The following is a 23626-nucleotide window of genomic DNA, read 5'->3' as shown; positions in this document are numbered from 1 at the left end:
CCGAAGAAGAAGAAACAGGAGCAGCAGAAGGAGAAGAAGAAGAATCTAACGGCTGCTGGTCTCTCTGAGCGACGCTAATGGAGACTACATCGATGTGAAAGAAGCTGAAAAGTGACTTACTGACAGCAGCGAAGGTAAAGAGAAGTTCAGGCGGAGTGTGGAGGCTCGCTGCCCGGCTGTAGGTGATGTTTATCCCCGACAGGGAGCGACTTCTCGGCTGTTGGGTCACTTCTGCCCCGTTAGCCGCCGCTAAGCTAACCCGCTCACGCTGACTGTCGTGTTTTTAGTTTTCTGCTCAGTTTGAGACGTTTTAGTTGGATTGTCAGAGCTCACCGTGTTTCCACAGACCCCCCTTCCCCATCACTGGTTTCAGTGCCGTCCTACTGAAGGAGAATGATAAGATGAAGGTTTCTGTGTGAATTTCCTCCCAACAGGCGGGACTTCCAGCAGGAATCAGCTCCATGGCTGCTCCGACCTTACAGCAGCCCAGTTTCCTCCTGGTGAGGGGTTGTTCACTTTTTACACCAAACACAAACAGTGTCCACAACAACCTGGAGCTCAGAATGTGTAGTAGTTTAAACTGCCACAGCTTAATAATGCAGGTTGGTTATAACAGTAATATTCCACCTGCCCAAAACTAAACTGTAAAATGCATCAAACTGCCCCTGTTGTTTAAAAAACAGTCCCCGAGTGTACTCACACATTCCACTCTTAAATTAGTTTCCCTAACTGTTCATATTTAATATTATGAACAGTAAAGTGTTCACGCAGACATTATTGTATTGTATGTCTCAAGTATAAACAATGTCTTGAATCGTCTTGTTTAATGTTTTTGGTTATTTTAGAATAAAAATCTTGACATGTTGGCAAATGCTGTCACATATCAGCTCTTGTGTTGGATTTAAAATGTGTGTGATGTTTCTTCAGGCAAACCTAAAAGCTGATGCGACCACCAAACCTCTCCTGCAGCGATGCCAAGATCTGGTGAAGATCATTGACGATTATCCTGCAAAGGTACTGCCGGCTCCTGATCTGTTTTTACAATCTGCTCTACTTGATGCAAATGGCTCTTCACTGAACTAATCGATTAAATGAAACTTAAACATGTCAGGAGTGTGCTGCAGTGAGAAGCAGCTCTACATAGTTTTTTTGTTTGCTTATTGGTTAAAAATAGCTGTAATACATATCATTGGATTCGTGCATTGCAGCCACGGAACTCTAGTCTGTCCACTCTGTCTTAAGTGGTGAGTGGACGGCAGGGCTGATGTGGCATTTTATGTTCAGTGCTTTGAGTGTTTGGGGACAGCTGCAGGTCCTCTGGCAGGTTCACTGTGAGGATCTCAACTGTGTGCAAGTGTAACTGGAGAGTTGAGGTTCGTCTGGTGTTCAGTGAGTGACACAAAGGATGAGTGTGAGGCAGCAAAATTACAGTCCGTTTCTTTTGTGTGCGTTTCCCCTTTAGGAGCTACACCTGATTTTCCCCTGGTTGGTGGAGAGTGTGTTTGGCAGCCTGGACGGCATCATCGCAGGCTGGAACCTGCGACTGCTACATTCAAGGAGCAATGAGTACAACATTGTTATGGAGTTTCTGAATCCCAGGTAGTTTGTGTGTGTGTTCCATTAGTTTTGTTGATTGTCTTTAAAGAGTTCAGTCAAACATTGTTCTTTCTCTCGTCAGTGGGCCAATGATGAAACTCGTATATAAGCTTCAAGCAGAAGAGTACAAATATGAAATACCTGTTAATTATCTCCCGGTAAGAACAGCCATCTCTTTTTTTGCCTGTAGAATAACAGATAGGGGAAAGGAAAGATAAAACTGGATGTTGTAACGATGTACATGTTGATAGGATGTAACAGAAAAGGTTTATGATGTTGTACTTGTTTCTGTAGCTGCTGAGGTTTGTGTTAATATGTTTTTATGTTTCAACCAGTGTTGAAAGATCCTAGCTGGTCGATTGGCAAAATGCCAACCAAATCCACCTGCATTTATCTCACTTCTGCACTCTGTGTGTCTTGAAGGGCCCTGTGAAGGCCTGCATCCAGGAAGGAGTCCTCCCAGACTGCCCTCTGTTCCACAAAAAGCTGCAGTTCCCCCTGTCTGGTCTGCTGACCCTCAACCTGGCTCTCAGTATCCTACACAACATATGCACTGATCAGTCTGGGGTTGTTTTTTGTTTTCAAGGTGTTTAATAGACTGAACATGATTATTCCTTAACATTCTTCAGATCCGTTTGAATTCTTCATGTTCAATTTTGCCTACTGTCTCATCACGCCAAAGGTGGGTGGGTGAAGTGCAGTCTGTTTTCTCTAACTTAGATGACCAAAGCATTATGACCTGATATTCTTCACAGTAATATTAATAATCACTGTTCTGCTTTCAGAACTATCCCCCAGGCCAACATGGGAGCTCCACAGACAGTGCCTACTTTGTGTTGGTGGACACTTACCTGAAATACTTCCTCCCCAGTGAAGGAAGTGTGCCTCCTTCTCCCTTCTCTGACTCCAGAGGCTCTGTAACTGCACCTTCGCCAAGGTAATTATATTTTTATCTATAGGTTCAATAAACCTGCCTCAGTCAGATTTCCTAAAGGTTTGGCCGCTGTTTTCCCAAAATAATAAAATAAAACAATAACCTTCAAATGTGAGGCAATTTGGTTCATCAGTTTACCCTCTGAAGTACTAAAGTCAGTGGATAAACAAATCAGGGCTCTTAAAGAGAGCTGATTCTAAAGTTTAGAAAAAAAAAACATGCAGCAATAAAAGCTCTAAAAATCACATCACACTTGAAAACATATGAAGCTTCCATGGGCTTAAAGTAGTTTATTTGTTGTGAGTAAATCTATTTAAAATACTGCCCCAACAGATCTTCCAGCGTTTCCTTCGCTGGTTATGGCGTCCACAGCCCCAGTCTCCTGAAACATCACATTTTCCATCAACCATCTGTCAATGCAGATCCTGCAGCACAGGAAATCTGGAGGTCCGAAACTCTGTTACAGGTGAGAGACAAATCCAACTGTGGGTCACTGAGTTCTGAACCCAGATGACCCAGAAGAGCAGTCAGCACACCAACTACCCATGATTGGCCAAATCAAGTTAAAGCCACTAATGCTGCCTTCAGAATGATTCTGGGCCTGCACCATCTGATGGAACTCATTCATTCAACTCTCTTCAAACAAGATAATCTCAGTCCAGACTGTTGTGGTCTGTAGTTAAAGTCGGAACCAGGCAACAAAGTTAATTAGTGCAAAAACATTCCTCTGTCTTCTACAAGCTCCTGAAGACTTCAGAGATGTGTAGTCTTCATACTTGTGCCAAGGCCACTGCTGCACTGAAGCTGTACTTATGTCCGTCAGTTATAGGCCACTTTTGATAAAAGTGTCTGAAAAATCAGTAAATATAATGAAATTTAATAGATGGAGAGTTAACCTGTGCTGCTTCCTCTTTCCCAGATGTTTGTGGAGATCTGGCTCCATCATTACTCCCTGGAGATGTACCAGAAGCTGCAGTCTCCTCAGGTGAAGGTAGGAGAACAGACAAAATGTCCCCAACACCTCCTCTGCTCCCCCCACCCTCTTTGCACTGCAGCATCATCGCACGGCTGGCTGTTGACTGGCTGACCACACCCCCCCCCCCCCCCCCCCCCTGTCTCCATCATCTCTGTCCTGTCTCAGAGAAAGCCCAGGGTGAGAAAGTGGTGCTGGCCAGCAGCAGTGCGGTCAGACATTTTGTCTGTGAGCCCCCTAGGCTTCTGACCAGCTATAGTCTGGAAGTCCTACTCAAACCCTGTGCATGAGTTTAAAGACACAAAGGCCACCGTGTCTGGAAAATACCAGAAACATCCTGAGCAGGCTGCGGTGAAGTTGTCTGTAAACCTAGCTGTAGAGAAACTTGCTTTGAGGTTGGGAAGCTGTTGAAGGATAACTTCACCAATAACTCCCTCTGTTCACACAGCAAGCAGCTTTCAAAGCATCTGATTCTCTGTGTCATATTTGGTGTGTTTTCTGAAGAATTCATAGTATTTGAGTAGCTGCGGAATGAAATTATGACATTAAGTGATGTGCTTCCTCACACTTGTTGCATGCTGCATGCCTATATTTGTTTTTTCTATATGTGGTTGCTTGTCAAACACCAACATAAAGTCACACTGTGAAGGATTTTTCGAGGAATAATATAAAGCTCAGGTTTTGAAAACGGTCACAGTGCGACTTTATCCTGATGTTGTTTGTTCCTTCACGTGCGCCATGTTGTGACATGACCTTTGACCCTCTGCTATGTGGAATTGCATGGTTTCCTCATTGTTTATGTGGCAGTAATATTTTAATCCAATGCGGTTCTGGTAAATGATTACTTCTCCAGTTAAATTATTTTTGCTATTGATTAACCTGCCATTTAATTTATTCAGGTTGATAAAGAAATCTAAACTTGCCTCCATTACTGCCTCATAAAGCCTCACAAGAAACTAAGAAATTAGTGAAACATCCTGTTTACTGACCTGCATCAGAAACACCGCAGTAATTTGATAAATGTTCAGTTTTGTTGTGTTGTATGTTGATCCTATGTGGAGAGTCGACCTTTAACTGTAAACTGAGAGAGACAGTTTTTTGATCTGAAGTTAAGATTTAATCAAACTGTTAAACTGAATTTGTTCACATGCAGAATTTTGACATAACATTTAAAGCTGTGATTAGGTAAAACAACATCTTCCAGTTTAAGGTTCACTCTGATGTTAAATAACAGGGATGGGAATTATTAAAGCCAGTATCCAGAGTCCATGTTAAAGTTGATCTGTCCATCTGGATACATGGAGTTTTGTCAGACTTGGTACAGTTTTTGTCTGCACTGCCATCATTGCCTCATAGAGAAGCATGTGTATGTTATAACTCTGTCTAGCGTCAAATAAACAGCAATTATAAGACTAATATTGTCATTAACAGTTTCCTTAAACAAATGGGCCAGTTTGGTCGTGTGTGAAATGATTCCCATCCCATCTGGAGGCCAAGACAGGCTTGATCTTTCCCGCAAATGAAAACAGCCAATATTTTACTGTTGTTTGTCTCCTCTCCTGTTTTCTGCTCCTTTCCTCCTGAATGTTTTTGGCCAATTATTTCTGTCTGGTTGCACTCTTCCCTTTCTCCTATTCTCATGTTTACCTTCCTCCTGGCACCCTTTCTTTCTCCTCTTCCTCCTCCACCCTGTGTCGTTGTCTTCACTCTTCCTTATCCTCCTCTCCCCCCTCCTGGTGGTTACGGGTGAACAGCTGGCGCTGCTGCAGTACCGCCTCAGTATGTCCAGCATGCCGTGCCAACCCCACGCCCCACCAGGCTCTGGGACCCTCCACACCTACCAAGTACTTTTACCTTTTCATTCACCCCCGCCCCTCTGGGGCCTCCTGGAGGTAAACCTCACTCAGTTAAGGTCAAGTCAAGGGTACTTCTCTCTCTCTCTCTGTGGTGAGACATTGTCCTTCCAATCACCATCCTAATGCACTCACACGTTGGTTTGCATGTTACTTTATCCTGCTTTTCCACATAACCAGCCATCATGTGAATGTTTGTTTTCCAGCAGCTAGTGAGAAGGTGAAAGTGGTTGGTGGATTGTGATGTACAATATATTGTCACCAATACTAAAACAATAAGACAACCCAGACTTTGGCCTGTTTTTGAACCTTTACATCAAGGTTTTATTTGCCTTTTGATGAGCCTGGTTGTTCATACAGATTTTAGAGAGGAGGTTTATGGTCGGCTGGCACCAGTCTTGGTGTTTAACCTACGGATTTTTACAGAGAAGTACCCTTGACAGAAGTAATCTGGAATGAATCTTTGTTACTGCTTTAGCTGTGGCTCGTTTTTGTTTTTTGTTTTTTTTTTTTAAAGGCATGTCTCTTAAAGTATATCTGATGTGCTCTCTACATGTTGCCGTGGTTGTTTATTGCTTCTTTCTATTGCTCTTTGCAAAGCAAAAGACACCACTCACTCACAACATCTTATTTTACATTCCAGTCATCATCCAGGAGATATTTGACAAAGCAGCTTTGCTATGAGCTGGTTACAGAGCATTGAGGTCCCGCAGACTAATTCCTTAAATTATACACTTATTCTTACATTTTAATAAATCTACTTGTGATAATCTTTAACTAACTTTTATATTAGATATCAAAATAATGATGCTCAGCCATTCATTAACCTTTATTTATTCACCATGTAATGTGTTGGAGGTTTGTTGATTCTCTTTAGTCAGTTCTTCAGGCGTCAGTCAGTATTTTGACAGCTAACACGCTAACTGCCAATATTTAGCTCAATCCCAGCGCAGCTAACTGTTAGCTAACTGCTAGCTTGGGTGAGGGATTGAATTCATGAAAGTTCATTTTAAAGTGAAAGCAGCATGTAATCCTGAACGGCTCAGTAGCTCAGCAGTCACTCTCACAGTTTGACAAAGGCAAAATTAATCACACTGAGAAAAGGTGAGCAATGACGCCGTGCAGGATTTTCTTTCATTTCACTAAAGTGAGCAAGAGAACTAAAATAACTCACCACACAGAAATGAGTGTCACTCCCAAGTTTGGCTGAAATAATTCATGTAAAAAAAGGAGAGAAGAAACAACCAGATGTGCTGTTTAATATCTCTCAGGTCAGACGGAGACTGTGACTCATGTGGGACCTCGGTACTGCGTCACAAAGACAGAGCTCTGAGTTGGTGATGGCCGCTTGGCTGCTTTTGGACTGGGGTGCATTAAGACTGGCTGCTTTTGGAAACGGGAGCTGAGATGGTGTTGGGGTGGGATGGGTGGGCGGTCTTGTGTGTTTTGTGTAGCACTGTGTGACCGCTCGTTTTTTCAGGAGCCCTTCACTCCAACAGAGGAGCACGTGCTGGTTGTGCGTCTCCTGGTGAAACATCTGCACGCCTTCTCCAACAGCCTGAAGCCGGAGCAGCTGTCGTCCTCACCCTCGGCCCACTCGCACACTCATCCCAGCCCCCTGGAGGAGTTCAAGAGGTCAGTGCAAACCTCCCTGAATGTGGGGAACGTTGCAGGTTAGCGGCTAGCAACCTTCCCCGCCTCAGGGCCCTTAAATGTTGGTAGCTGACACCAGGCCGACTTTGCTGACCTGTCTGTTTTTCCTCTCAGAGTGGTGGTGCAGCGTTTTGTTCAGCAGAAGCTCTACCTGTTTCTCCAGCACTGCTTCGGTCATTGGCCTCTCGATGCCTCTTTCAGAGCGGTATGTTTCACTCTGCTCTGTTGTTCACAGTCAGAGCTTGTCTGATTCCTTCATCTCCAGCGATTGGTTCAGCTCAGACTTTTCCTGCAAGGATTTGAAACCAACAATGTCTTTTTCCCTTTTAGCAGCTTTGGTTGTTGCATTAGATCCATAAATCAGATAGGTTGCTGCCTTTTTAACAAGTAAATAGTTTATTTAACATATAAACTTACAGAAAGAGTACCTTGGCTCGGTGTTGAGCTTGTTGTGTGTTCAGGTGTTGGAGACGTGGCTGAGTTACATCCAGCCATGGAGATACACAGGGGAGAAGATGAATCCTCAGCCGGACCAAAACCGAACAGTACCTGAGAAATGGTGAGTCTTTTGACACCATTTCCAACATGTCTGCGAGGGTGTGTTCTTAATGACAGACACAATAAAAGGCTGCTTAGGACGACTCCTGAGTGTGACTTCTGAAGTTGTTGTTTTCTGTTGTGCAGGGAAGTATTTGTTCAGGAGAACCTGCTCATGTACACCAAGCTCTTCCAGGTCTTTCTGAACCGAGCAGTGAGAACAGACCTGGTCAACGCCAAAAACGCCCTGATGGTCTTCAGGGTGGCCAAAGTGTTCTCTCAGCCAAACCTCGCAGATATGATCCAGAAAGGTGAGGGTGTCTCTTTTCCTCCAAAGCATCTACCTGGATCCTCAATGTGAGTAAACCAGCTAATAAAGGTCCGGCTTTCTGTTCAGACTGAGCTATAAGCCGTGCAGCAAATTTATGGCTGATCATGTCTCATCTCTGTGAGAGAACAGGTGAAAATTAGTGTGCTCGATCTGAGCTGATCAACACTTTTCTACTGCAGAGTCATGTGACCAGGTTAACAGGTCTGAATGCGAATTGTCTTTTACATTAACAACAAAAACCAAAATGAATGGATTTTATAACCAGGAGAAAAGACGCTTTGCTGTAAGATGGGAAATTCGCATTTTATTATTATTATTTTTTTATTACTTCATTCAAATTTTAGTGCATATGATGTTCGATGATAAATTCGATCTAAATTCAAATATATTTATTTGTCACATGCAGTTGCACAAGAACACTGGCAGTGAAACGAAAAGTGACAGGTCTGACTGAGCGAGGAAAGAAAAAAGAAAAAATACACAAATTAAATAACTAAGAGGGAGGAGAGCAATGTACATTATTATCTTAGTGGACAATTACACAAGACAACAAAGATTATTTGGGCAAAACAAAGAAAGTGTGAACAGAAGGTAACACAATTAAAGCAAGCTGACAGTATTAATGAAACAGGAGAAACGTTTTTCAGGCTTCTATCTGGAATGTTTGACTCACACTAATCCAGTCATCTTCCTCAGGTGAGCAGCGGTTTCTGGAGCCGGAGCACGTCCTCCACCACCGGCAGCCCCGCGGTTACCTGACGCCGACACAAGGAGGCAGCTACCTGTCGTCACGGCAGAAGGTGGTGACTGACATGGTGTTCAGGGTGAAGAGCCACGTTTACGCCCTGGAAGGACAGGACTGTCAGTACAAACAGATGTTTGGCACTGAGCTCAGAGGAGCAGTAAGCGGACCCTTTATCATAGATTTAGGCCAGAGTTGATGATGCAGCAGCACCCAGAGTGTTTGAGATCAGCCACAGAGTAAATGTAGTGGCATAGTTGATGGTGTTTGTGGCTGCTAATCTCTCTCCTGTCTATTTTATAGGTGATGAAGTTGATCCAGATCATTGCGCAAGCCCGACAGACAGCGAAGAGGATATCAGACCACTCCAACGACATGGCAGCCAACACCTCCTTCCTGTCCTGGTTCAGTTTGGGCTCCTCTGACTTTAGTACCTCCTTCTCTGGAGCTGAACTCGACGAGGGCGGGGAGTGTCTGAAAAAGACCCACGAGTACCTGGACCGAGCCCTGGAGAACCTGTGTGAGATCTTCAAGGTCAGGTCATTTCATCTGGAGAGGGTTCCATGTCAGTTATGTGTTTTATTGGCAGCGGTCACCGATTTCAGAATCAGTTCAGTTATTCACTTATTTTCCAGTTTCTCTCTGAAGAATAGAAACATGACAGTGTGAACTCTCTGACTGTTTGTGTTGATGAACTTTGTGTGTCTTTGTGTTGTAGCTGACTCAGGGGCAGCTGACTCAGCTCATATCAAACCTGGGTTCTTCCCAGGACGACGGCAACTGCAAGCAGCTTCCTGACTGCATCCAAGGAGAGAACGGACTCATCCTGACCGATCTGGGCAGGAGGCAGGTCAGTGTTCCAAATGGGAACGTGAGGAGTTAGAGCTGTGGGCCAAGCAGCAAACACTGAAGCCCTGACACCGCCTGTGTTTTGTGTGTGTGTGCAGATCATTAACGGACTGCGCAGGTTTGACATTCAGTATCAAGGAGACCCGGAGCTCCAGCCCATCAGGAGCTATGAGAGCGCCCTGCTGGTCAGGCTGTTCTACAGGATCTCGTCTCTGGTCAATGAGAGGGTGAGTGATGCAGCTCACACATCAGTCTGATTTAGAGCGAGATGCTCTATGTTAATAATTCATGTGTTGGCTGGTTTCAGCTGTAATTTGTCCGTTTTGAGTTATCTGACCTGTACTGCTTGTCGAGCAGATCACCATGTTTAGTATCGTCTGTCAAATCACATGTAGCCACGCCCCCTTATCCATCCCCTGCTTAACTATAAACATGTTGTATTGAAGACTGGAAACTAGAGACTGAGCTGATGAATTGGGGAGGTGGAGGGACATTTTCCCATAGAAACAACAGCTACAACAACAAACAGACCTGTATCAGTTGATAAACAGCACAGCGTGACCTCTCTCTTTTCTCTGTCGTCCTTGCACAGTTCGGCGTGCACATGAGCACCCTCTGCTCCCGGCCGGACTTCCTGGGTCGCCTTTGTCGTCACTACTTGACGGATCCAAATTCCAACACAAAACTGAAGCACAGCCCGATGTCCCGGCGGGAACTGGAGAGGAGCCGGCAGCCGAGGCTGAGCCTGCGCCCGCTGGCCAGCTACAGGACGATACTGCTGCTGCTGCTCCTCTACGTGTTCGGGGCCCTGCTGTCGTTCGGCCCCGTGTCCAGCACTCTGGTCATCCTGGCGGGGGGCTTCCTGTACGGACTGGTGATGACGTTGTTCAGTGACAAACTGAAAACACACTAGCAGCAAAGACACATAAGATGAATCTGATAAATTCCAATGTTGACGTGTGAATATTAACCAACTGACTGTTCCTTGGATCCAGACACACATAATAAATAATGAAATACTCTTTTGGTAACTATTAATTTCATTGTTAATTACTGAATTTAGTGACGCCAACAGTGATGTCATCAAAAGTCCAGCCAATCGTTTACTGAAATGTAAAAACAGGGAAACACAGGAAGTTCTAACATTTGAGAAAATTAAACAGTCTGGTTCTGCTATTCCACTAATGATTCACCAGTTGCCATTAAAGTTTAATTCAGTTAATTCAGACAAATTAATTAATCAACTGATTGTTACAGCCTTTTATTGATCCCAGTAACACGTGATCTGAGCTCATGTATTTAAAAAAGGACGGACTTTCATGTGCAGAGATGCTGTATGTGGAATTGAACTGGCAGCTCTGTGGTTACTTAACATGCTATTTTACTTTTTATCATGATCGCTGTGGAAATAAATACAGCGTTGCTGCTGTTTGTAATGCCATGCTGCAGCTTTGTTTTGTGTTTTTTAAACCAGCATCTAAAATCAGGTGCAGTTCACAACATTTGAAGTTGATTTTTTTTTTTCTCAGTGAGAGCAGATTTCATGTTTGTCCAAAAGGCTCAATAAACTATTTGCACTTGTTTGTACCTCTGTGCTCTGATTTATTTACAGGAAATGAGAACAAGCCCAATGATTAATCCAACATGTCTTTATTGAGAGAAATAGAAATGCATTTCACGTGATAAAAGGTAGATTTGAAAACAAACTTTTAAAACCAAATATTAGAGGCTTTTATCTTGTTTGATTTGTTTGAATCCTGGGGAATTAAATTTTGAATGATGTTCTGTCTCACGTATATTCAGATTTATTTGATATTATGTTATTCGCTTTTCAACCACTGAAAGATTTAAAATAACCCAGTTTTCAAGGTTAAACATGCATTTCACTACCCTGTTAGCTAACTGCCACCAAAAAGGTGTTTTACTTCTAATTAAAATCAGTTTTGGATCCAGAACTCAGATGAGCAAAGGGTACGAAAAGTGAATACTCATTTTGAATAAATATTTTTTCCTTCCATCAGATCAACCAGAGGAGTAAACTGACTTCATGTGCTTGATCATCTACAACTGTACATTATCAGGATTAATATGATTTCAATATCTCCAGTAGAGTTTAATGATAATTTTGATTACTTTCACTAACTTAAAACGTTAAATACAGGACTTTTACTCTGTTACTCTTTAATTACGTTTCATTTTGAAACTCCAGCGATTGATAACTGTCGGCCATTTGTGAACTACAACTCCCATGATGCTGTTCGCCCCCCGTCGTCATATAACGTCGACTGTTGTCCGTTGACGTAACGTGCGGCCACCGGGAGAAGTTTGAAAATAAACGTGAAACTTTTTTTGTTGGTTTTCTCTTCCAGGTTAAACCTGTTAGAGTCCGGAGGTTTTCTTCTTTCTCAGTTTTTCCGGTGAAGCCTGACGGAACTTCTCCGGGGTCCGGCCGGCCGTTAGCCCGAGGTGAGTGGACCGGTTAGGAGCGGAGGGAAGCTGTTAGCCGGAGCTGTTTGTCCGCTGACATGAGGCGGTCGGCTGTCAACACGCTGCTGCCGCCCCCCCACAGAAAAACCAAAACCGACAAACCCCCACCTTATCTCCGGGGACAGGGAGGCGGGGGGCCGGGGAGGGGGCGGAGGGCGAGGCCGAGTCCGAGTCTGGGGACACTTAACGGGACACATGAGGGCGAGCGGAGCCGAGTTAGCTAAGTTTGCTAACTGTCACCTTCTTACCGCGTTAGCTCACACACACACACACACACACACACACACACACACAGCTGTCCCGGGCCGGAGACACCTGTTGGTCCGGACTCTCTCACCCCCTCCCAGCCGTCTTCAGCCCTCTCTGACCGGCTGCTCTCATGCCGAGACGCCGCCTCTCAGTGAGACAACAGCGGGTGAGTGTCAGGAGCCCGAGCCGGTCCGAGAACCGGAGAAGTTAAAGGGAGAGAGTCTCCTCCGTCCTTCATTAAAGGTTTAAATCTGATCCTCTGTGGAGCTGCAGCTTCATTAATCTTCATTATTATCGTTAATCAGTACACAATATTTCCCCCTGAGACCAGAACCAGGTCCAGGATGGACATCGGCTTATACTGCTGGAGTTAAAAGATGGAGAGAGAACAAGAAAGAAGTCCAGGACTGGGACAGAATGGACAGTATCAGCTGAGCTGAGAGGTTCAGGAGATCAGACTCTTTAAAGCCAGAGGCAAAGGGAGAAGCTCATGAGTTGGACCAGATGTAAACTGAGCTTCAGGACAGTTTTCAGTTTCCCCCCTGGGATTAATCAAGTATTTGTATGACCAGATGGATGTTCACCGCTGTTTGTTTTTGGACTCACAACAGGACAATTTACATACAAAACCATTTTTTGACAATTTTTGATAAATTGTGCGAAGAGATCTGAGACTCTGTTGAAAGTCTGAAACAACAGAATGACTGTCCAAAAACAATAGATGACTCTGAACAGGAAAGAAAAACAGTTTTTATTCACTGGTTATAAAAAGTTTTATGGACAGTGAGAAATGAAATTTTTTCTAATGAGGCATCTTGAAATGTCATTTTTCATTTTCTTTCACCAAACACAAAATGTTCACTTTTCAGAAAAGAAAGTCAGCCGATTGATTGATTGATTGATTGAAATAGTTACAGATCAGTTTCATGTTGATTTCATCCTTGCAGCTCAGGAAGCTGATTTGTTTATTCAGCTTCTTCTTCTTCTTCTTCTTCTTCTTCCAGGCAGCGATAATGTCCCAAGAAGAAGAACCGGCAGTGGCTGTGGGTGTGTCAGCTGCACTGTCGTCTGCGTTGTCAGCTGCCATGTCGGCTGCCATGGCGGTGGCCATGGCCGTGGACGCCAAGGCGGATCTTACCGTGTTACTGGAGGAGTGGGTAGAAGCGCAGCGCGGCCCCACAGAGCAGCTGGTGTCCGTCCTGACAAAGTCAGCAGTGATCTGTTTGTTTGTCACTTTTACACTGTGGATAAGACGCTCTGACCGTCTGTCCGTCTGTCTCTGATGTGTCTCCTCTCTGTTTTCTGCAGAATATCTGAGCTGATTGAACGTGAGACAGGAGATTATCACAAATCAGACCCAGACCCGTTTGATGATCGACATCCAGGTTCGTCTCTTTACACTTTCACAACTGTTTGGTGTTTTATTCTGACTCCATCTCTGGCAGTCTTTCAGCATTTTCAAATGTAAAAAAAATAAACCCTGAGCTGAAGCTTCTGTTAATGTTGACACTCTGGTCTAACTGCAGGACGGGCGGACCCAAACTGCATGCTGGGACAACTCCTGAAGATGCTCTTTATGAATGATGACTTCACTAATGCGGTGAGAACAACTCCAGTGATTTAGAGGCCATGAGAAAAAAATTTCCTTCAGTTCTTTACTTATTATTCAGCCGATTATTTTCAATATTGAGATCATGATTATTTAAAAACAATTGATTTCTTTTTGACTTTGGAAAGAGCACATTCTTTTACTCCTCAACAATATGGACACAGATTTCTTTTAAAAACTTATATATATTTCAGATTAATAATAAATACCAACTCAATGTAAATGTGTCTGTCTGTGTGTGTGTGAATACAATTTGTAATCGTTATTTTTCCAGCTGTTGGACACGTACATCATGACCAGCAGAGAGCTGAACCTCAACACGGCCGCCTGCCGTGTGTTCCAGAACATCATGCCGGGTCTGGAGACCGCCGTCATCTTCCAAGAGAAGGTGAAGCTGTCGTTTGATGTGGAATATCCAAATGCTTGTTTGGTACCACAAAAAACCAAAATGACATCATCATCATTTCACACTTTTTAACATTTAAAATAAAACACAAAAACGATCTCTCCGACTCAGACGAGGAATTAGTCGTTGACAGCTACGTTAATAAACGTGATGGTGAACAGCAGTTTTAAAGGAGAGTTCTCCTGATGCTTTCATTGACCTGTGAGGGAGTCTGTTCAAGTTGTGTGTTTGCGTGTGTTGTGCGACAGGAAGGTCTGGTGGAGAAGTTGTTCAGCTGGGCTCACGAAGCCGAGCGCCCGCTGTGCATCTACGCCACGGGGCTGCTGGCCAGAGCCATGAGCAGTCAGGAAATCGCCACCAGCTACAGAGAGGAGAACACTCGGCTGGTGAGCGTCACAAACAAACATTCCGCATTCACACCTTTTTTTACCTGCAACTGTCGGGTCGCTGCGTCTCGCAAGAGAAAACTTTTTGTTTTAACTCTTAACAAAAACATTTTGGTGCTATGACATTTCAGTTGGATGTTCACACAGTGTTGATTTCAGGCATTTTTGAGCTTTCCCCAAACATTTTTCATCATAAAACTAAGCTGATACAATGCCAATTTCTTTTAGCTTTTAATCTGAAAATCTGTCAAAATATAATGACCAAAGAGGTATAATAGCTAAAATTAGTACTTTAAATTAGTAAAAATAAAAAGTTGTTGACAACATTGAACCAGAGTGAACAGAGACATGAATAAAGCATTTATGCGTGTAACTGTGATATGTACAGTATGTGTAGAAAACAATAAATGATATAATAGAATGATATAGTTTTTGAATGAAGTAATTATTGAGAGTTTATTTAAGAGATTGTGGTTTTAAAAACAAAGATGTTCATGAGAGAATATGATTTTTATTTTATTTATTTTTTTCTTTCTCCCCCGTCCAGTTGCCGGTTATGATTCAACGCCTGCATGAGCTGCAGGCAGAGGAGGCCAAGAATCATTTAGCTCCCACAAAGACCCCCCAGAATCTACCTCAGGGTTCTCAGGTTGAAGCCACTCAGACCTCAAGCATCTCTCAGGACCAGCCAGACAAGACAGATGGGGAGGCGGCGGGAGAGGAGGCGGAAAGGAAAAGGAGAGACGGAGAGAGCGGCAGGCCGGCGACGAAGATCAGACCACCGTCCCTGCTCGGGTCAGTACAGAAGAACGGATCCAGCTCCGCCCGACTGCTTCCAGACTTTGTGTGCCAAGCGAGCCCGGACTCTGCCCCGAAAGAGACGGAGGACAGGCAGGGAGGAGGGAGGAGACGGGTGGCCAAGGAGAACGGGAGGAAGGCTAAACAGAAGCTCAACTTCACCTCCTCCTCCCGGACTGACGTGGAGGCAGACAGGAATGACGCCAATGACCCACCGGCCAGCAGCACTTCCTGGTCTGAGATGAGCTCAATGGTGATTGGCTCTGACTACTGCCTGTCGCCGCTGAGCCCGGCCATGGAGCAGAGGCTCATCCTGCAGTATCTGACGCCCCTCGGAGAATACCAGGAGGTGAGATCAGCTTACAGAGCATAACACAACACATCACCAACAACAAAGCCACCACACAGATATTTACACCTTAAGATTTTCTTTGATGCCTGTTCTGGTCTTAGTGGTGACGTTTTCCTTTGATACTGATGTCTTTTCAAAAGAATCAAGTGATGAAGAATTTTTTGTCAGTGATGTTCGGAAAAACAGAGGATGGTTTCAGATTAAAGTTTCTATTTATCGTTTTTATCGTCTCTGTGACTATGAGTTGAAAGCTAATGCTAACCCCTAAATTTAGAAATAGAGCTCATTATTAATAATCAGTAATCTTTGTCTCCCTTCCAGCTGCTTGCCATCTTCATGCAGTTGGACACCCGCTCGCTGCTGATGAATTACATCGACATCAGGCAGATCAGGAACGTCCAGCTCACCTTTGACGCCCTCCTGGTAAGACATCCGTCCCCACAAACCACCAAAGGGGACATTTGATTCTTTTTACCCACAGATTTAATCCAGTCAGCAGCACTGATCTCAAATCTAAAGGAAAACATTGATGTAATCGGATAGTCTGTTTGAGTCAAATGAATAGTGTCGAATTAAAACTTGAGTGATGTTCCTAAATTAAATGTCTGGGGCTCTGACGGAGCCGTCGTTTATCTGAGCGCCCCTCCCCTCACAGGAAGCCGTCTGTGTGCAGAGGATAAGGGGACACCTTTGTGGGCGGAGCCGTACTGAGCTTCATAAATAATGAATTCCACAGCTTTACTCTGCGATGCTTCTTATTTTACATCACAGAACTCATTCAGTCTGAGCTCCCAAGAGAAATATCTGAAGGAAAAGGACACAAAAAAGATATTTTTCCTTTTTGTGCCTCACTGTTTTTGTTTTTGGTTGGATGGGGAAATGTTCCAACACTGGACGCCATCGGTTCAAAGCCCCTTTTATGTTGCAACCAGCTTAGTGTTAATTAATCAAAGTGTAATTGAAGAGGCAACATCCAGATTGTGGAAGATGCATTTTTTTTTTTTTGGTCAATTGCAGTTGAAGTAAAAATGTATTTGTTTTCACTTTTTTATTTTTCTCAATTGAAAATGAAGAAAAAATTGTTGACTTTCATCCTGTCATGTTTCCAGTTCTCCTCACTTTTCCTCACATTAACTTCAGAGAGTCACTGATGATTTGAAGTTATTTTCATAGACAGTTTTGTATTTTGATCAGAATTCATCTCTTCTCCTCATCAGTATCTGGCCTCGCTGCTCCTCCATAAAAAGTTTGCGGCAGAGTTCATCGCTCACAGAGGAGTGCAGAGACTTCTGGAGATCCCGAGACCGTCAATGGCGGCGACGGGAGTCTCTCTCTGTTTGTACTATCTGGCATACAACCAAGACACTTTGGAAAGGGTGAGGCAACACACATACACAAGACACACAAGAGACTTGGTGTGAGTTTATTGTATTGACAGAATAAAGACAATCCGATATTTGTAGCTGATTTTTCATCATTAATGAGCAGAACTCCTGATCAGATAAAGACAGAAACAACCCAAACACATAAGGATTTTTTTTTGTGGTTATTCTGCTTTACACAGTTTATAAAAGGTTTTATGGTCCGTGTTAATTTGTTAATAGATAAACCTCCATGAATTTATTCGAAGTGTCGCTCTCCTTCATCTCAGCTGTGTGTGTTTGAAGGTGTGTATGCTCCAGGACGGCGTGCTCTCAGACATGGTGTCCTACGCTCTGTGGCTGCTGGAGTCGTCCCACGCCTCGGGCGTCTGCCACGCCACCATGTTTTTCTCCATTTCCTTCTCCTTCCGGGTGGTGCTGCAGCTCTTCGACCGCCAAGACGGCCTACGCAGGCTCGTCAACCTGGTCAGGGCTGAATATGTGACCACTGATGATGGTGATGATTTTGACTTTGATAAAAGTCTGAACATTAGTCAACCTCTCTCCCTGTAGGTCAGCACTCTGGAGATCCTCAACACAGAGACGGAGGTGTCCATGATGAGCGACGACCAGGTCTTCTCCAGCCGACAGACGGCCAAGCACACTTGCATGGCCATGCGCAGGTACAGACGCCGCGATAAAAGTTTTTATTAAAAAGTCCCTCCTGTTGTTTTCCAAACTCTGCCTCTTGGTTACAGACATATTGAGCACATTCTTGATTATTGGTCGTGTCTTCATCTCTGTTCAGGTACTTCGAGGCTCACCTGGCGGTGAAGTCTGAACAGGTGAAACAGTCCCTGCACACGTCAGATGAAGGCACCATCGTTCCCCAGCAACCATTTTACAAGGTCTGTGGTGGATTTAAAAAGGTTGTCCTGTGAAAGGCCAGACGGCCTCAAAAAATTAAGACCAATACAAACATTTTCCGAACTCCTCTCTGTGCTGCTTCTTGTAAATCTTTCTGCTCTGAAACAGGAAAAAGAACTTAATAACCAGATAGTCAATTCAGTTTTTATTGAAGTAGCTCCAGTTCACAACAGAAGAATTCTCACCCGCTCAATATAAAATTATTTACAGAGACACAACAGCTCCTGCTAAGAAAAACACATCCAGATGGAGAGAATCACTTGCAGTCATACTAATAACAGTAACAATAATTGTGCAAGTGGAAACTGAAATACTTCATCATACACTAATATAATAAAATGACAGGCAGTAACAGTAGGATCAGTGGGCCTCAGCTGATGTTTGAGTCTGAACTTACACACAAATGAAGTGTGTGTGTGTGTGTGTGTGTGTGTGTGTGCAGGCGTACACGTACACCAGAGAGCAGATTATCGAGATGATGGAGTTCCTCATCGAGTGTGGACCTCCTCAGCTCTACTGGGAACCAGTTGAGGTGTTCTACAAGCTGTCCTGTGTTCCTCTGATGCTGCAGCTCATTTCTGCAGCTTGTGACTGGAGGACTTACTACGGCAGGTAACGTTGGTGATGTGTTCTCTGATTCTGTTGATACGTAAATGATTAAACTGGTCTGTCTGTCCAGGAGCGACACGGTGCGTTATGCCTTGGACATCCTGGCCATCCTGACGGTGGTTCCCAAAGTGCAGCTGGTGCTGGCAGACACTGTAGAGGTTGTGGATGAAAACAGGTCGCCTGTTTCCACTGTCGGTCAGTACAGGTCTTTTGTGTTTGAAAATGTTTGCATTTTGAGCTTTTGGATCATTTTGTCCTGGATGTGTTTCTCTGCTGCAGGTATGAGCATCGTCCTGGGCGTCGCTGAGGGCGAAGTGTTTGTCAATGATGCTGAGATACAGAAGTCTGCACTCCAAGTAAGCTGATGGCTTCAAAGCACAAAGGTCATACTTTATCAGGCCTGTTTAAGGTGTAATCAGGTTCTCTAACCGTGGAGACAAAACAAACATTAAATGTGTCTCATGTGGAGGCTCAACCCAGAAAGTTTGTCACAGCTCTGTCGTCCTCCCATCGTGGTGCTGTGCCCTTAGTATGATTATCCATCTGTATATTCTAATAATGATGATGATAATGATTTTTTTTTATTTATTTAGAGTGCTTCTGCATCCTGCTGTGACCTGCTTTCTTTTCACCCCCCAGGTGATAATAAACTGTGTGTGCGCTCCAGATCGGAGCTTGAGCACCGTTGGGGCTTTTGCCGTCACTCCTCTCAGGCCGTCCCTCCACCCCCAGCAGTCTCCGGCCCCCCACAACAAGGTGTTGGCTCACATGTGGCAACTAGTGCAGAACAACAACGGTATAAAGGTGAGAATGCTTTATCAAGACAGAGACGTGCTTTAGAATTCCCTTTAGTTAGACAATATGAAAACAAACGTTCTTCTGTGCTTCTGGATTTTCTACCTTCAGGTACTTCTGTCCCTGCTGTCGGTGAAGATGCCCATTACAGACGCAGATCTGATCCGCGCTCTGGCCTGCAAGGCTCTGGTTGGACTCTCTCGCAGCTCAGCCATCAGACAAATCATCAGCAAACTACCACTTTTTACCAGCAGCCACATCCAACAGGTGAGCACAAGATTTTCAGCTCAGTTAAAAAAAAACTGCTAACATCTGGGCCCAGATCTCACAGCATGGCTTCGGAGGTGTCGAGGAGTCCAAACACAGATCGGTGCTCAGTCTAATGTCAGCATTCTTCTTCGCCTCCACAGCTGATGAAGGAGCCGGTGTTGCAGGACAAACGCAGCGAGCACGTCCGGTTCTGCCGCTACGCTGCGGAGATGACGGAGCGGGTGTCCGGGAAGCCTCTCCTCATGGGCACTGACGTCTCATTGGCTCGTCTTCAGAGGGCCAACGTGGTCGCCCAGTCGCGGATCACCTTCTCTGAGAAGGAACTCCTCATGCTGATCAGGAACCATCTCGTGGCTAAAGGGTTGCACGACACGGCCAACACGCTCGTTAAGGAGGGTAATTTATCCATATCCTCCCTCTGTCCGAGCTCTTCCTCCTGCGTCACCCCGTCCTCCTCCTCCTCCTCCTCCTCACTGATCCACAGGACTTGCCGGCTCACATGCGGCATCGCAGCTCGCACCGTCGGCCACATCGGTTCCTCTCCAGTTTCCTCAGTCTCAGCCATCTCCGCTGCTGCCACCCCTTCCCCCTCTCGCACCCTAGTCAGTCCTCATCTGCCATGCTCCTCTTTGTCCACCCCCCCTCTGCCCCCTCCGGCGCCACCTCATCCTCACGGGCAGGGGTCACATCCTGTCAGCCGGATTTTGTTCACGCGGGAACGTCCAGTGACGAACTGCAACTCAGGGAAAAAACTTAAAGCGCTGAAACAGAAGTCTGACCACGGGGCTTTCATCCAGGTTGGTGATGGCTTCGGTTCATTATTACTCATTTAATGTAGATACTGCAATTTACCTGCATACCCTGAACGCCTCACATGCTACAGCTGAATATGTACCCTCAGCTTATACACACAAAAGTAATCCAAAGTTTATCAACGTTTAGTTTTTCTGTCCTGCTCAGACTCCAGCCATGAAGAAGCAGCTGGAGCGCCAACTTCCTTCCCCCCCGACCCTCGACAGCATCATCACAGAGTACCTGAGGGAACAACACGCTCGCTGCCCCAACCCTGTCACCACCTGCCCCCCCTTCTCCCTTTTCACCCCCCACAGATGCCCCGAGCCCAAGCAGAGGCGGCAGGCGTCACCCAACTTCACAGCCCGTCTGGGGGGCAGAGTGTTGTACCCGAAATATGGAGGTGTGGACAGGGGGTGTCTGGACAGACATCTGATATTCAGCAGGTAACAAGCAGGCACTCAGCTGTTCGGTCAAAACTTTCACTCACAAATAAAAAGTGAAACTCACCGGTGTCTTTCCTGTCGACTCAGGTTTCGTCCAATGTCGGTCTTCCACGAGGGCGATGGCGACGAGAGCGGGTTCACCTGTTGTGCCTTCTCAGCCCGCGAGCGTTTCCTGATGCTGGGAACCTGCTCAGGTCACCTCAAGTTCTACAACATCTTCTCCGGAGAGGAGGAGGCCAACTACACCTGCCACACTTCAGCCATCACACACCTCGAACCCTCCAGGGTACGTTGTGCTCCGTCCTTTCCAGATTTAGAGTTGGAGTTATGTTGAAATGATATATTATTTTTATCAGATTATTTTATAAATTCATAAAACAGTCTCGTGAATGTTGTGTTTTCCTCAGGATGGAAAGCTGCTGCTCACCTCTGCCTCCTGGAGCGTCCCGCTGTCGGCCCTCTGGAACATGGACGCTGTCTTCAGCTTGAAGTAAAACTCCAACACTCCTTTTTTTTTTTTTTTTTTTTTTTTCCCCCCCTCCTCATTCTCGTGTTTTCATCTTTGATGTTGCTAACTTATTTATTTATTATTTTCATCCCTAGAAACTCATTTGTAGACGATCACTACGTTGAGTTCAGCAAACTCTCTCAGGACCGGGTTATCGGCACCAAAGACCAAGTTGCACATGTAGGTTACCCACAATGCTCCTGTGACAGTTCATTGCAGCTGGTCTCAGGTCTCACTGCGCTCTGTCCTTCTGTGCTGCAGATCTACGACATCCAAACGGGTCAGAAGACTCTGACCCTGAACGACCCCGCCCTCGCTAACAACTACAAGAGGAACTGCGCCACCTTCAACCCCACCGACGACCTGGTGCTGAATGACGGCGTGCTGTGGGACGTTCGGGCGTCACGGGCCATCCACAAGTTCGACAAGTTCAACATGAACATCAGCGGGGTCTTCCATCCCAACGGCCTGGAGGTCATCATCAACACGGAGATCGTATCCTAAGGGATGCAGCTACAGGCTGGGCCGGTGTCTAATGAAACAAAAGTGAAAAGGGGTTTTATTTTCTTCTGCCTGCGTTGATAGTTAAGTTTTACATTTTATCTAATTTACAACTAAATGAACTAATTAACCTGGTCAGATTACAGGATTGGAGTAGTGATTGTGTTGCGGTACAAATACTCGTGCCTGAGGTGTTGTGTAGTTGTGGGCCTTGACAGGAAGTGACAGTGGGACCTGAGGACGTTCCATCTCCTGCACACGGTCCCTGCCCTGGACCAGTGTAGGGTGGTCTTCAACAGCAACGCCACCATCATGTATGGAGGTACAGCTGTGTGGGAGCAGGATTGTGTGATTACATTGTGTTGTACAACAGTAACATGCATCTCACACTCACTCCTGTACAGCCATGCTGCAAGCTGACGATGAGGATGATGTGATGGACCAGCAGATGAAGAGTCCCTTCGGCTCGTCCTTCAGGACCTTCGACGCCACAGACTACAAGCCCATCGGTCGGCTGCACTAGTCTTCTTTACCCACAATCCTTGACTGTCACCTCCTCTCTTGTCCGTGTCGTTGCCAGAATTTAGTTTGAACTTGGACATGTTTGTTTGTTTTCAGCCACGGTGGATGTGAAGAGGAACATCTACGACCTTTGCACCGACAATAAAGACTGTTACCTGGCAGTCATTGAGGTACCTTCATGTTTTTAGTGCAAAATGAACTCACATGTTTGTGTTGTCACAGAAAATGTGACACTTCATCACAGTCAAATATGAGTTAGTTTGTTGATCATTTAGCTCTTTTTCAAATGAAACAGTACATTTTTTTTTTGACTGTAGAATCAGGACACGGTGAGTCTGGACATGGTGTGTCGTCTGTACGAGGTGGGACGACAGAAACTGGCTGAGGAAGGAGACGATGATGATCAGGTGAGACAACACTTTGATCTGTCCAGGACAGAAATAAATCTGAAAGAAAGGACCTGTTAAACTACAGAGGTTGTTGTTCCTTTCCAGGATGAAGATCAGGATGATGATGATTCCTCAGACACAGATGATGACGATGATGACGATGATGATGATGATGATATGGACACAGACCCGCTCATAGAGGAGCTGACCAATAACAGCAACACAGAGAACGGGGACCGAGAGAATTCCCCCACAGATGAAGAGGTACCAGTCCAGTCCTCAGCCTGCAGATGAGTTAAACAGTACTTCCTCTTTGTGTTCTCTGGTTCTGGAGATACTTTCAGTGAAGTCTCTTCTCCGCAGATTGCAGAGCTTCTACGAAACAGCGATGATGACAACAACAGTGACGACGACTCGGTGGACTCGGATCGTTCCTACAGGTCTGATGACGGATCTGATTCGTTTGATCTAGACAACCTGGATCGTGAGTCATGAAGTTCGAATCATAAATATGGGGGGGACAAAAATATCTGAAACAGTTTACTTAAAATAAGTTTAGAATGATTTGCAGATTTTCTGTCTTACACAATGAAAATGAGATCTTTTGATGTCACTTTGGGAAGTAAGTCTTAATCTGAATCTTCCCAGAGCGCTCCTCTGATGAGGAAGTTGAGCTCCTGAGGTCCATGCGGGACAGATGGTTTTCCTGACTCCTGAGACACTCAACTTCATCCAGGACTCTTTTTTTTTT

The 23626-nt window shown here is 45.0% G+C and overlaps 2 protein-coding genes across 7 annotated transcripts; both read left to right on the top strand.

The window, feature by feature from the left end:
* The first annotated feature begins 8 nt into the window (after positions 1 to 8).
* On the top strand, positions 9 to 11055 carry smpd4 (sphingomyelin phosphodiesterase 4). Of its 4 annotated transcripts, none has more exons than XM_029502847.1 (20): positions 9 to 134; positions 435 to 500; positions 928 to 1014; positions 1463 to 1599; positions 1679 to 1754; positions 2020 to 2128; positions 2226 to 2278; positions 2382 to 2533; positions 2864 to 2996; positions 3450 to 3521; positions 5258 to 5395; positions 6837 to 6991; positions 7124 to 7214; positions 7471 to 7568; positions 7694 to 7857; positions 8574 to 8779; positions 8923 to 9153; positions 9338 to 9469; positions 9567 to 9695; positions 10061 to 11055. In XM_029502847.1, exons 2-20 carry the CDS (start codon positions 462 to 464, stop codon positions 10379 to 10381), a joined length of 2523 nt encoding a protein of 840 aa, XP_029358707.1. In that variant the 5' UTR covers positions 9 to 134; positions 435 to 461; the 3' UTR covers positions 10382 to 11055. The 4 variants fall into 4 exon arrangements, with proteins under 4 accessions (XP_029358707.1, XP_029358709.1, XP_029358710.1 ...); XM_029502849.1 differs by having other exon boundaries at positions 5258 to 5347; positions 10061 to 10381; XM_029502848.1 differs by having other exon boundaries at positions 44 to 134; positions 347 to 500; positions 10061 to 10381.
* Positions 11056 to 11769: 714 nt separating this feature from the next.
* Positions 11770 to 23626, top strand: LOC115043904 (DDB1- and CUL4-associated factor 1-like). Of its 3 annotated transcripts, none has more exons than XM_029502680.1 (30): positions 11770 to 11934; positions 13209 to 13411; positions 13513 to 13589; positions 13731 to 13804; positions 14088 to 14201; positions 14468 to 14605; positions 15153 to 15752; positions 16077 to 16178; positions 16973 to 17131; positions 17423 to 17602; positions 17690 to 17799; positions 17925 to 18024; positions 18486 to 18655; positions 18723 to 18847; positions 18932 to 19008; positions 19292 to 19456; positions 19559 to 19714; positions 19858 to 20514; positions 20678 to 20955; positions 21043 to 21241; positions 21363 to 21445; positions 21559 to 21643; positions 21725 to 21958; positions 22193 to 22286; positions 22369 to 22473; positions 22583 to 22656; positions 22804 to 22893; positions 22981 to 23139; positions 23239 to 23359; positions 23524 to 23626. In XM_029502680.1, exons 2-30 carry the CDS (start codon positions 13218 to 13220, stop codon positions 23583 to 23585), a joined length of 4782 nt encoding a protein of 1593 aa, XP_029358540.1. In that variant the 5' UTR covers positions 11770 to 11934; positions 13209 to 13217; the 3' UTR covers positions 23586 to 23626. The 3 variants fall into 3 exon arrangements, with proteins under 3 accessions (XP_029358540.1, XP_029358539.1, XP_029358538.1); XM_029502679.1 differs by lacking the exon at positions 11770 to 11934 and adding an exon at positions 12237 to 12370 and having other exon boundaries at positions 13731 to 13801; XM_029502678.1 differs by lacking the exon at positions 11770 to 11934 and adding an exon at positions 12237 to 12370.

The sequence above is a fragment of the Echeneis naucrates genome, chromosome 5, assembly GCF_900963305.1.
Source record: "Echeneis naucrates chromosome 5, fEcheNa1.1, whole genome shotgun sequence".
Taxonomy (NCBI): Eukaryota; Metazoa; Chordata; class Actinopteri; order Carangiformes; family Echeneidae; genus Echeneis; species Echeneis naucrates.
The sequence above is the reverse complement of the archived record's forward strand: the minus strand, read 5'-3'. Positions and strand labels throughout refer to the sequence as shown.

Bases quoted from the DNA above. Each gene is read 5' to 3' on its own strand.
- smpd4 (XM_029502847.1), top strand. From the start codon at position 462: ATGGCTGCTCCGACCTTACAGCAGCCCAGTTTCCTCCTG. The intron at 501-927 runs GTGAGGGGTTGT...ATGTTTCTTCAG, and splicing joins AGCAGCCCAGTTTCCTCCTG to GCAAACCTAAAAGCTGATGC. The intron at 1,015-1,462 runs GTACTGCCGGCT...TTTCCCCTTTAG, and splicing joins TTGACGATTATCCTGCAAAG to GAGCTACACCTGATTTTCCC.
- LOC115043904 (XM_029502678.1), top strand. From the start codon at position 12,335: ATGCCGAGACGCCGCCTCTCAGTGAGACAACAGCGG. The intron at 14,606-15,152 runs GTGAGCGTCACA...TCCCCCGTCCAG, and splicing joins GAGAGGAGAACACTCGGCTG to TTGCCGGTTATGATTCAACG. The intron at 18,025-18,485 runs GTCTGTGGTGGA...GTGTGTGTGCAG, and splicing joins CCCAGCAACCATTTTACAAG to GCGTACACGTACACCAGAGA.